This window comes from Lynx canadensis, chromosome F1, assembly GCF_007474595.2.
Source record: "Lynx canadensis isolate LIC74 chromosome F1, mLynCan4.pri.v2, whole genome shotgun sequence".
Taxonomy (NCBI): domain Eukaryota; kingdom Metazoa; phylum Chordata; class Mammalia; order Carnivora; family Felidae; genus Lynx; species Lynx canadensis.
Window position 1 is genome coordinate 36,416,575 of NC_044319.2, and position 12,338 is coordinate 36,428,912.

At 35.5% G+C, this 12,338-nt stretch overlaps 1 protein-coding gene across 2 annotated transcripts in view; it reads right to left on the bottom strand.

The window, feature by feature from the left end:
• DENND1B (DENN domain containing 1B) overlaps positions 1–12,338 on the bottom strand; it is a 267,622-nt gene that overhangs the window by 73,574 nt on the left and 181,710 nt on the right. For both annotated transcript variants that reach the window (XM_030301760.1, XM_032591871.1), the window contains one exon: positions 6,005–6,130. In XM_030301760.1, coding sequence (XP_030157620.1) covers positions 6,005–6,130 — 126 coding nt within the window. The remainder of the gene's footprint in view (positions 1–6,004; positions 6,131–12,338) is intronic.

Sequence of the window (12,338 nt, forward strand, 5' to 3'; positions counted from 1 at the left end):
GCACAGATAAGATATGGAAGAGATGGGGCTGTTTTTCCTACCCTACTGTATGTTCAGTTTCAAAGGGATTATCATCACTGAATTAATACAATATTTTTGCTTAGTGTGTTTTTCAGGATGGGCATCTTTCCAGTTCTATGTTGTCTTCTGGAGTAGGAAACTTGGCAAGAACAAGAAAATACTTAAAACATAGACTAGATCTCTGTTTATGTTTTGCAGATATATATATATATATATATATATATATATATATACACATATATATATATATATATATAAAACTTGGTAACAATTCATATTGAAAGGAATAAAGGTGTCAGAAAGAATGATACTGTGTAAAGATATGAAATATAATCAAAGCATCCACATAATGCTTATTCAGTTCCCTAATACACTTGGGCTTAATATGTAAAGTCACTGTTATATAACAAATATAAACAAGCAAAAATGTCTGCATAACGATAGTTTATTTAAAATTTTAAAACTCTTAAACACTCTGTTACCAGTTTTCCAAGGTAATAGTCAAATATATTCAGGTTCTGACAGAAAATAATTTTAAAAGATTTTTCAGGTGATACAACATTCTTCTTCCAAGTGTCCCAATGTTATTATTATGTAAGGGACCACAGTCTACTCTCAGAGTTTTTTAACCAGGAAAACAATACTTTTTCTATTACTGAAAATTATTGGTGAAAAAAAATCCTTATATTTAAATCATAAACTGTAATCATTATTTACAGCTAAAGCTTCTTTCTGTACATATGAGTACATATGAGCTTGCCCTAAAGTTATTAGATCTGTCTAGAATAAAAATAGCTATCAATGTTCCATTTGCCTTTGATTCAGCAAGTTAAGATGGGAAAAGAAATTCATTTTTCTAAATCAGATACAGTTGTTTCTAGCACTCTAGTTAAATTTGAACACTAAAAAAGATTAATAGAGCTACGTATTAATTTTATACATGCTATGAACAATATATATTTTCTTTCCCACTATTTAAAGAAAAACACTCTCTATTCTCATGAAACACATTATCAGGGATATAAAAATGAACCCTTACTATCAGAGTCCCTAGCTCTACCCATCCCATAGTGGTGGTACAGAATTTTTATCGTTTTGCTAAAGCAGATAAGCAAAACACCTTCTCTGTTAATAATAATAATAATAATAATAATAATAGAACAGAAAGAAAGTATCATAAAAGCAACCATATTCTATCAGAAAGCCAAATATACAACAAATATTTATTTGGTTGCAACCATCTTTAAAGCCAAAGGTCCAGACTCAAACTTGGGTAATGAGACGAATGGAGGTCTAAAATGTTTTAGTAACCATAAAACCAAGGGGGGTGAGCAAGTGTACTTTTCAACTCAGATTTTTAAATCTCTAACAAGTTGACAGTTACAAATGTGTTAAATGGAAACTGGAAGGCAAAGATTTAGTGAATGGCCACTTAAATTATGGATGCCAATCCTGTGCTTAAATTGTTAAAGTTTAATCACAAAATATAACGTATTTGCTGATAATGTTTAAAGGAATATAATCCAAAAAATGTCTGAAGGACAAATCTTTCAACTTGCCAAACAGAGGGCCAGATTACTAACCAATCTTTATTTTAAAAGGAATTTACTTTTTATCCATTAGCAAGGTTCACAGCTGCCCAGAAAAGCTTGAGTGATTGAAACAAAGGACAGCGCCCTAACTATTCAAAGGACTAGATCTGAGTGTTACTTCTATGCTCTTGGACAGGATAATCAAGTATATGCCTTTGAATGTATTAAGCAATATTTTAACTCAGGCAAACATTTCCTTAGCATTAGCTGTTGGTCAAAACTTAACCTTTTATTTTTAATAGCCTGTGACACAAATAAAACAGGTACAACTGATGACCCTTTATTAGTTATTTAATTCAATCTCTTAAAAGCATTCTGATGTTTATAACAGTGTTTTTCTTTTGGGGAATCAGAGGAGGGTACTTTATTTTAGTTTTGTTAAAGGGATTTTCCTCCCCAAATTTACTACTTCTAAAATGTCATTTTTAGTAATAATAGCACTGATTTTATGTGAGACACTGTTCTAGGTAACCTACATTTATGAACTCATTTTATCCTCTAAACAACCCAAGAAGAATTATAAAAGTGTGTTATCACTTTTCTTCAACTTATTCAGCACATTACTTTGATCTCATGTTTTTTAAATCTTAAAAAGTAGCTAACTTACTGGTTAAAATCCAAAGAAAGCAAAATAGCCATTGTTTATTTAAATCACTTTCCAACAACTTTACAGAGTTGCATATTTCTCTCTGTAATAAGAGCCGGCACAATTTATTTGTCAATTGTGCTAGGGTGTCATTTAGAAGGTATAAATAAGAAGGAACTATGAGAAAAGTAACAACATATTTAGAACTGTCACTCAGACATTCTAAGTGTAATTCATAAATATGAGTTCCTCTTTGGCGGCATGTAGCGAATGTATTCAGGTATTTGCATTTGAAAATGGACATTTAAATCATCCTGGGGGCTTCCCCTAACTGGTTCCCCAGCCAGGCTGCAGAAGACTGGAGGGAGGAGGAAGGGGCAGTTACTTTAGGTTGATAAAATCACAAATGGGAATATGTAGCACAAATAACAAATTATTCCCCCAATTTATATACACACCATGGTATGCCTATGGGCATGTGCTCCTTTTCAGGAAAGTCCTAAGACTGTCTCGTTTGTTCTGTCTCTCTTTAAGTATGTACTGAATGCCTTTCCATGTACCTGCATTTAGAAGAAATGTTAAGTTCAGGAAATTGATCTCAAGGAGAGTATGATACAAGAATGGAGGCCAGAGAGCAGAAACCTGTCACACTGAAGCAAGAGAAGGACTGTGAAAAGAATAGATTCAAATGTAGGCCCCACTATGTATTAGCTGGAGAGCCTTAGTGAGGTTATTTACACTCCATGAATATCATTTTCCTCATCTTTAAAATGAAAAGGTTACGGGGCGCCTGGGTGGCTCAGTTGGTTAAGCCGCCAACTTCAGCTTAGGTCACGATCTCATGGTTCGTGGGTTGGAGCCCTCCATTGGGTTCTGTGCTGACAGCTCAGAGCCTGGAGCCTGCTTCAGATTCTGTGTCTCCTTCTCTCTCTGCCCTTCCCTGACTCACACTCTGTCTCTCTCAGAAGTGAATGTTAAAAAAATTTTTAAATGAAAAGGGTAATATTTGAAGGCTTAATCAAGATTAAATAAATAGCCTATCTAAAAGGTCTATTAATGCCTGGTACCCAACGGGTACTTAAAGGTCAATTATCATTTTAATACCAACTAATAAATTATGAATCTCAGTAAAAATAACAAAAGAATTATAATAAGTAACATATAAAAGAGGGAGAAGAAATGTATTAAAGAAAATAAGTGTAATCAATTCACAGAAAAAAGGGGCGGTAGAAACTATAGCTTCAAGGGATCAGGAAGGAACTAGATGGCCATTAAAAGCAAGAAAGATAGGGGCGCCTGGGTGGCGCAGTCGGTTAAGCGTCCGACTTCAGCCAGGTCACGATCTCGCGGTCCGTGAGTTCGAGCCCCGCGTCGGGCTCTGGGCTGATGGCTCAGAGCCTGGAGCCTGTTTCCGGTTCTGTGTCTCCCTGTCTCTCTGCCCCTCCCCCATTCATGCTCTGTCTCTCTCTGTCCCAAAAATAAATAAACGTTTGAAAAAAAAAAAAAATTTAAAAAAAAAAGCAAGAAAGATAAAAGCACTACCAGGAAAAAAGAACATTATAAATAACAGTTTGGAAGCCAGAGAAGCTTGGGACATTTGGAGCCACAGGCAGAATTCTCTGAATTGAGGTCGAAGTTTAGGAAAAAAGTAAAGACAGACACAGACTACTTGCCCATTGTGAAGGCCCTGAATGACACTCCTAGGTCTAATCTATAGGTTTAATTTTGTCAACATAAGGGGAATAACAATAATAATGGTTTGCTTTTATATGTGTATAAAAAATCATGACATTTTAAAAAGTAGTACCTGGTTAAAGAATTCATATCCATTTAAGGTTACTTAGTAAATTTTTCCAGTTGTGCTCTACTAGCTAGAGGGTAGTATTGAACTATACTTCTAAATAGAGACAAAACCATGAAATAATTGTAACTTCTGAACTTGGCCCTTTTTTTTTTACATATATCAGAAAATATATAAAAGACATACACCTATTATATAAATGTCCAAAAGAGTTCACAAAATAAAAAGTAAATGTACGTTTAATAACTTAGAATATAGGGCATTTGTAAAGACAATGCCTAAACAGCAACAAAAATATTTTATACACAACAAAGAAAGAAGTCATTTGCCTTAATAACTATTTCTATTGAAAATAAAAAACACTGTCTAAATATATTCAGTATACTTTAAAAATTATGCTTTCATTCAAGATGGAGTCAAAAGAAATGTAAAAACACACAGAAGGAAAATACTGTCCTTTGACTCCCAGAAAGAATTAGCACTAAAAAAGAAAGAAAACATCAAATATAAAAAGGAAAAAGGTAGATAATTTAACAAATTTATAATTAGATGTGATCAATAAACAGGAAAGATGTTCTATGATGAAATTATATATTTTCCCACAGATACTGGGAATCTGGCTTTAAAGATTTAAAAAAGAAAAGTCATTATTGAAATCTTGTACCCCTGTCTGCTCAATTGATAATTTAAATCATTTAAGAAAATTTTCTCTTCAATTTGCTTTCCTCAAATCTGAAGTCCTTCACGAACTTAAAAAGGAAAAGAAAAATGTAACATACAAAGATTAATAATTATTTAAAGGTGGCAAAATTTAAGCAAAGTAATACTTAAATATCCCTGTTGGTACCGTAAACTCGAAATCAACCTGTTTTAAAAAATTTGACAACCAGATGATTTTAAACTTTTATTAGTACAGATGATGGGTGTACAATCTTTTAAAGAATGAGACCATGTAACTGTCAATAATTTTTGAAGTCTCCCTCATGTGATTCCCCCACATGTATACCATATTCAGTGCTAGGACTTATACAATGCTTTAAAAAATATACACATTAGCATGCAAATTAGATATAGGTACAATTAGAAGGGATATAACTCATTCACATGTGTTTAGTTTCACAGTTTACAACAGGGTTTGCACACCAATTCTGAAAAGTAGGCAGGGAAAGTACAAGAATTCTCATTTTCCAAATAAGAAGATCAAAGTCTATAGAGACCAAGGAAATGGGTCAAGGTTACACAACTTAATTAACGGTCGAATTCCTATTAGATAGCAAGTCCACTACTTATTACTAACTCAACGTTTTTTATCCATTACAACTTATTTATCTGGTCGTGGAAGGGCAGTGTAATTATTTTCATAAAATCAGACTCACATATTTAACCAGTAATTCAGAAAGAGAAACAAATATATTTTGATTTATACCTTTTGGACCACCTGAAACCTTGGCTGGCTACAATTCTACATAGTAATCATTTTTAGGGTATTAAAACGAGAAAAGAAATGGCAGAATGAGCTAGCACATGTTAAACAGATAAGCCCACTTAGAAAAGTGTTATGGAATAGGAAGACAATAAATTTCCGAATAGTGCAAAATTTGCAAGTTCTAATATTTTTAAACTTGCACGTTGTACTGTCACCTCTACATGCATTGATCTATAAAACCCAACTGCCTGGTTAATTTCTTAATCCTCACATCAGGTAGTTCCATTGAAACGCATGAACACAATTCATTAAGAGGTTAAGTATTCCAATTTTAAAACAATACATAAGATAATATGCAAAACGTGGGAAATAGTAACTAAAGGTTACTAAAAGAACTAAAACCAAAAAGTCAAGGAATTGGAGACAGAACATAATGTCTTAAAGCACATCATTCTGGATTTTAAAAGACCTTTATGATGCGTTTTTCATGTGTGATATTAAAATGTTTCTTTTTCCTGCCCCACTCCGAAGAAACATAAAAAAAGCAAATGAAAATAGTGATGAAATAAAACGCTTACAGGTTTGTATCTCAGTGCATCTCTGTAGGATCCAAACAAAGCAGCCTGTGCCCTAAGAAAGGCCCTAGCTACTCCATCCCCTGTAGCTGTAGACTGCTTCTTCAGTTTATTTTTCAGGGCCGAGACCTGCATGACAGAGAGGAACAGTTAAATTAACACCTCAGAAATTGGTACAGCGAGGTACGAACCCAATCAGCAGGCAAACCACAGTGTCTGCAGGTCAGCCAAAAACTCATCCTCCTCCCTGATAGCTTATCTTTTTAACTGCAGAGAGCACCTGCTGGTCTGTTAATTGAAACGAAAGCAGGGGCCGATAGTAACGTGCTAATGCAAATTGGTTTATGCTCTCTTTTTTTCCCAAGGCCTCTTGACATAAATAAGCTTTAATTATTTTACAGTAAACTGCTCGTGAGCCACTTTTCTGCAGATTTTTAGCAATTACAACATGTGTCTACTTGTTTTGAGATGAAGCCGGTTGGGTATCGTTCATTTCTGCCATGTAAGGTTATTTGTTACAGGTCCTCCAGGATCACCTACCATTTAATTTTATTTTTGGAAGCCTCATTTTCATATGTAATTTCCTACTCATTTGTTGAATAGTTTCCACCATTATTAGACAAAAAGAGGGGAGAGAAATTGAAGTTATTGAGAACCTCCATGAGTAGAGAATTAGGTTCTGCAAATGTTATCTGCCATCTCATCTAATCCTCCCAGTCTTCTAAGAAAGGCACATGTACTATCATTTGTGAATAGTAGAAACAGGGACTCAGAGATGGGAATCAGTTTGCCCTCACTAGACAGTTAATACGTGGCTAATACATGGCAAAACTGAGCCTTCAACCCAGTTCTGTCCAGTTTTTCCCACCACAACATGCTGGGTTTGAGTCCAATGTCATTGGCTTATGAACCAGTAATTGGATTAAAATAATGTTTTTAAGTCAAAGGAAAATTTATTACGTGGGAGTTTGCTAAGTTTTCAAGGCACTTAAATTTGTTATGATTGTTCATACATTTGCATCTTTTAATTTCGGGTTCTGTGTATTTTACAGAATACATACTATTTACGAACGGCCCTTACTTAGATGAATATTTTAGAAGTGTAATCATAATCCCGATGTACACTCTTATTTTTTTAAGGGGAAGTGATTTGATGTTCCTGTGCATCTGACTCAACCAATTCCTTTCACACATCCTAGAAAACTATATTCTCTACACATAAACAATATTGGTGCCCATATATTCCTCATCGATGCCTTACATGGGAACATGAAATCATGTGAAAACTCTTGTTTTCTTAAGAAAACAACCGATGGGACACATTGTGGTTGGATTGTTCCCTTAACAGAGCATATTCTTACCCTTATGAAACTAACAGACAACAAAATAATGTCATTTCCCCTTTACATACACATGCAAGGAAGGGTATTTTTTCTTTCTTTATGCAAGCAGCCCTGACTACTCCTGTAGATGATGACTGTAATTGAAGTGTCAACCTAATTAACAACTAAACTTTGAATAATGCTAATGAGAAATGAACACAGCATCAGAGGAAAGACCAGCTCTACAGGTGATAAACCTTCACAGTAGTGACATTTTCCAGTGTAAAGTCACAGTTACTGTGATCTGATCAAAGAAAGAGACCCCCATTGGGTCCAATTATAACCACAGTTTTGAAAAAATTATTGAGTTATGATGTTCATAATCTATGCAGAAAGGCCTTTGCTGGATAGGTCTTCTCCCCATAGCTGTGATCTTCTCAATTTATATCCAAGCTCCATAGATTCAGATAAAAGTTTGGAGCCTAATTCATTTAGCCCACAAAGTGCATAAATCAGGAAGTTTTTATTATTAAAATCCAAACTCAGTAAATGCACACTTTTAGGTAACCCACATAGTCAAACAATAAATATAGCTAAACAATGCAAAAACAAATCTTATGACTTAATGTCTTTTGTCTAAAGTTTGTAGTAAGTTTTTTAAGCTTCAAATGCCTTAAAGAAAACCAATGAGAATGACTAGCAAATACGTGTATTTAATAATTGCCCCCCCCAAAGGCTTATGATGGAAGGAATATGTCTTTCCATGTTTTATAAAAAGTAAATGGTTGGGTTGCTTTTAAATTTTGCTTTCAAGGGGCGCCTGGGTGGCTCAGTTGGTTAAGTGTCCAACTCTTGATTTCATCTCTGGTCATGATCTCATTGTTCATGGGTCCGAGCCACGCACTGGGCTCCACACTGACAGCATGGAGCCTGCTTGGGATTCTCTCTCTTTCTCTCTCTGCCCCTCCCCTGTGCATACTCTCTTTCTCTCTCTCAAAATAAATAAATAAATAAATACTTAAATAAAATTCTGCTTTCAAAAATAAAAAAAAAAAAACATTTTAACATGTCATGCCTTACTTATATCTTTACAAAAAAAATCCTCAGAGTGTATTTTTCTACAAAACATGAAATTGACATTTCAGTTCTCCACAAATTCAGTATTCTTAGGACAATCATAATGTATGCTTACAGAGAACGGAGGCAAGTCAAACCATAACTTAGCCTTCATGACCCCAAGTCCTTGACTGTTTCAGTACTGCTTAAGCTGGTTAGAATATCTGTCACATTGCCACAAGCCCTTCCTAACCAAACCATAATTATGTGGTCTTCACCTCCAAAATCAGTCAGTGTACTTTCTGAGCCCCCTCAGGAGCTATGTAGAAAATAGGAAAGAGGGGCGCCTGGGTGGCTCAGTCGGTTAAGTGTCCGACTTCAGCTCAGGTCACGATCTCGCAGTCCGTGAGTTCGAGCCCCGCGTCAGGCTCTGGGCTGATGGCTCAGAGCCTGGAGCCTGCTTCCGATTCTGTGTCTCCCTCTCTCTCTACCCCTCCCCCCGTTCATGCTCTGTCTCTCTCTGTCTCAAAAATAAATAAACATTAAAAAAAGAAAATAGGAAAGAAAAAAGAAACACTTGTTCTAGAAATGCTCTGTCCAATATAGCAGCCTTTTAGACACATAAGCACTTGAAATGTGACTAGTCCAAATTGGGATTTGCTATGAGTGTAAAATATAAACTTAACTTTGAAGATTTATTATTCCCCCAAATGTAAAATACCCCATTAATAATTTTCATATTGACTACAGAATGAAACAATATTTTGAATATTTGGCTAAATAAAATACATTAAAATTAATTTCACTTTTTCTTTTTCTTTTTTTTTTTTTTTACTTTTTAACATGGCTACCAGAAAAGTGAAAATTGTGCATATGGCTCACATTTCTATTGAAAAGTGCTATTCTACATGGGCATACTATCTAATTTCATAGACACATGAGACTAGTTACCTGGCCAGAAATATGACTACATTGTTCCTTTGCCTATTTCTACACTATTTCAACCTTTACAAACTGCATAAGGAGGTTTTTCTTGACCTGCTCTCAGAGGGGTCTATCAGTAAGTAGATCTGAAGTTGTTCCTGGTTTTCAGAGACCAAGAGGGCAGGTGAGTTAAGGGTTTCTGGATGCACAAATAAATGCTCAAAAATAGCCTGTAAAAATGAAATACTTTTTCAAGTCAGTTTTAGACAGAAAGATATGACTCTAATATGAGATGACTGTGCCAACCTTGCTGTTTCCCTGTCCTTTAGATCACTGGAGTAAATTATCACCAGTTACCAGTGCCCTCTGCAGTGCTAAGTAGCTTTTAGCAGTTTTTATCTATAAAAACGGTGATGTCTCTTCTGTACTTTTTCAATATTTGGTCTGGGAAACAACGTTTTCTGCTTTAACTTCCAAGCTTCTAAGTTTAGTTGGGAAATAAATGTACATTTTCCCCCTAAAATCCTAAAGTTTATACTCATATAGAACTCTGACCTCAGGAGAGCATTTAGAACTTTAGTCACATGGCTAGTATCACACAATCCCATTATGTGACATGGAAAAAGTATCAATTATTTTCCCTTTATATTCTTAAGAGAGTAAGCAAGCCTCCAAAGGCTAAAGACTACTTCAAAACTGACATCTGATTTTCTTATGACATTCTTCAATCTGTAAATAAATTATCTTTGTAAGTCTAATTAGGTATTATATTAGGCCAAAAAAAAAAAAAAGTTAAGCAGTGAAAAGAGCTTCAGGAATAAACAGCATCTCATTGCTCTTATCAAATGTTTAGATTCCTTTCATACAGTGAGAATTCAGACTTCTAAGCAGCCATCCACGGGAGGAATTATAACCTGGGTTTGGCACAGTGGGAGTTCACTGCCACATGAATAATATTACCACCAATTCTCCACTTTTACCCTCTTAACACTAAAGTGACTATGAATAAAAGGAAGGAATTACATGAGTAAACATAACAAACAGGTATAAATTAAAAGAGTGCAGGACACGTGCACACAGTCTGAGTAATGAAGTAATTATGCCAACCGGGAGTTAGGAAGGGAGAGCATATTAAAGGAGCTGAGTTTTCAGAGAAGTGACAGATTTTTCTCTTGACTTTTAGATGTGTCCTTTCAAAAAACAGAAATTAACCCCTACACCTAGAAATTTTAATTTTGCCTTTTAGGATCACAAAGATAAACATCAGGGTAAAGAACAACAGAAGGTAAATACAAATGTCTGGAAATAATATTTAGATAACCTCCACAGCTCTGAAATGTGCCTCTGATGTTTTTAAATACCTCCTTTTATGTAACTATGCTGCACTCGAGAATCCACACACATTTAGAAAAGTTAGAGCTTCCAGTAGTTACCTGCTTTAGAAAAAAGCTACAAAGATAAAATGTTTTATTCTCCCTTAAAACATGTTATGGTTATCATATGAATCAGATATTAAATCCCCACACTTCCTTCATCTTTCTAATGTGCAGGGTTTTTTTTTTTTAGAAACAAAACGAAACCTACCCTCTTAATATAATTTTCTAGCAAGCTTCTACTCGAGGATTAAAATGGTCACTTTTAACATTGATCAAATGAAAAGCATAGGATACACTTGCAGAGTGTATCATTACATTGTCTCTGTGTATGCTGAAATTACCTCTCAAAACCTAGTTAATAAAGGGGTAGCTAGAACTATTTTCCTTTCAGAGGCCATTATAATAGTAAGACAATGTAAGTAAGTAAGACAATCGTAAGACAATAGTAAGACAAACTGCTCTTATCCCCCCATCAAGCCCAATGTCACGCCAGTGTCTCTAATATCAATGCCATTTCCACTCATCTAGTTACCCAAAAAGGAATCTTGCACGTCCTCAACACTTCACCCTTTCTCATCTCCCACATGCAATGCATCACCAAGCCCTGTTAGACCACTGATGGAGACTTCAAATCCGTCCACTTTTCTCGAAATCCCTGCCACTATCAAGTTCAAGAAACTAGCATCTCTATCTAGACTACTGCAAAAGGCCCCTCAACTGATCTTCCTGTTTCATTAATCTTCAGGACCCCAGAACCCAAGATGATATCTTCAGAAGTCGAAGCAGATCACACTATTCCTCTGCTAAAGATCTCCAATGAATTTCTAATAATGTCCAAGTGTCCTTAACAAGAACTACAGATCTTTTAGGATCACACTTCCTATCTCCACAACCTCACCTCATTCTCTTTTTTTGCTCATCTCATTACAGCTACACAAGACTTCTTTCCATTTCTTGGGTTTGCCAACCTCGTCCTCACAGCAGAGCCTTTGTACATGCTATTCTTCCTCCTCCTACTTTGCATGGCTTACTCATACTCCTCATTGAGGCCAATTCTGGAAACTGATGTTTTGGCATGTTGAGCTTGACTGCACCACAAACAGCTGATCTGAGTGTTTAGACTGGTAAGAATGAAGTCTCAGGCTAAAATCAGTTTGTTCAGTGTACTTATGGTGGAGATGATGGTCAGTCCACCAACAGCCACTGTCTCCTTCTTTGGTAAGAGAAATCCTAAATTTCGACTGGTGCTAGCTAGCTCAACCTAGCTATGTTGACCCAGCTACTTTCCAACATCCCTCCTGACTTCGTGTGGCCACATGGTTGGGTTCTGATGAATGGAATGCAAGTTCCATGAGAGCCGTGTATTATGTCTTCCTGTTCACTCAGCTCCTAGCATAATACAGGCATATGGTAGGTGCTCGATAAATATCTGAATGAATGACTAACTGAATGAATGAATAAATACATTAGCCACCTGTCACACTTATACATTAATATCTCTAGTTAACAGGATCAGAAGAACTGTGATGGGGTCCAGGAACATAATTCATTTAAAAGTTCACCAAGTCATTATGATATCAGCAAGATTTCAGAATCACTTTTGTAACAGTACTCACAATATCATATACATGAAAAGTCTTGTATACGGAAAAGTCAAGA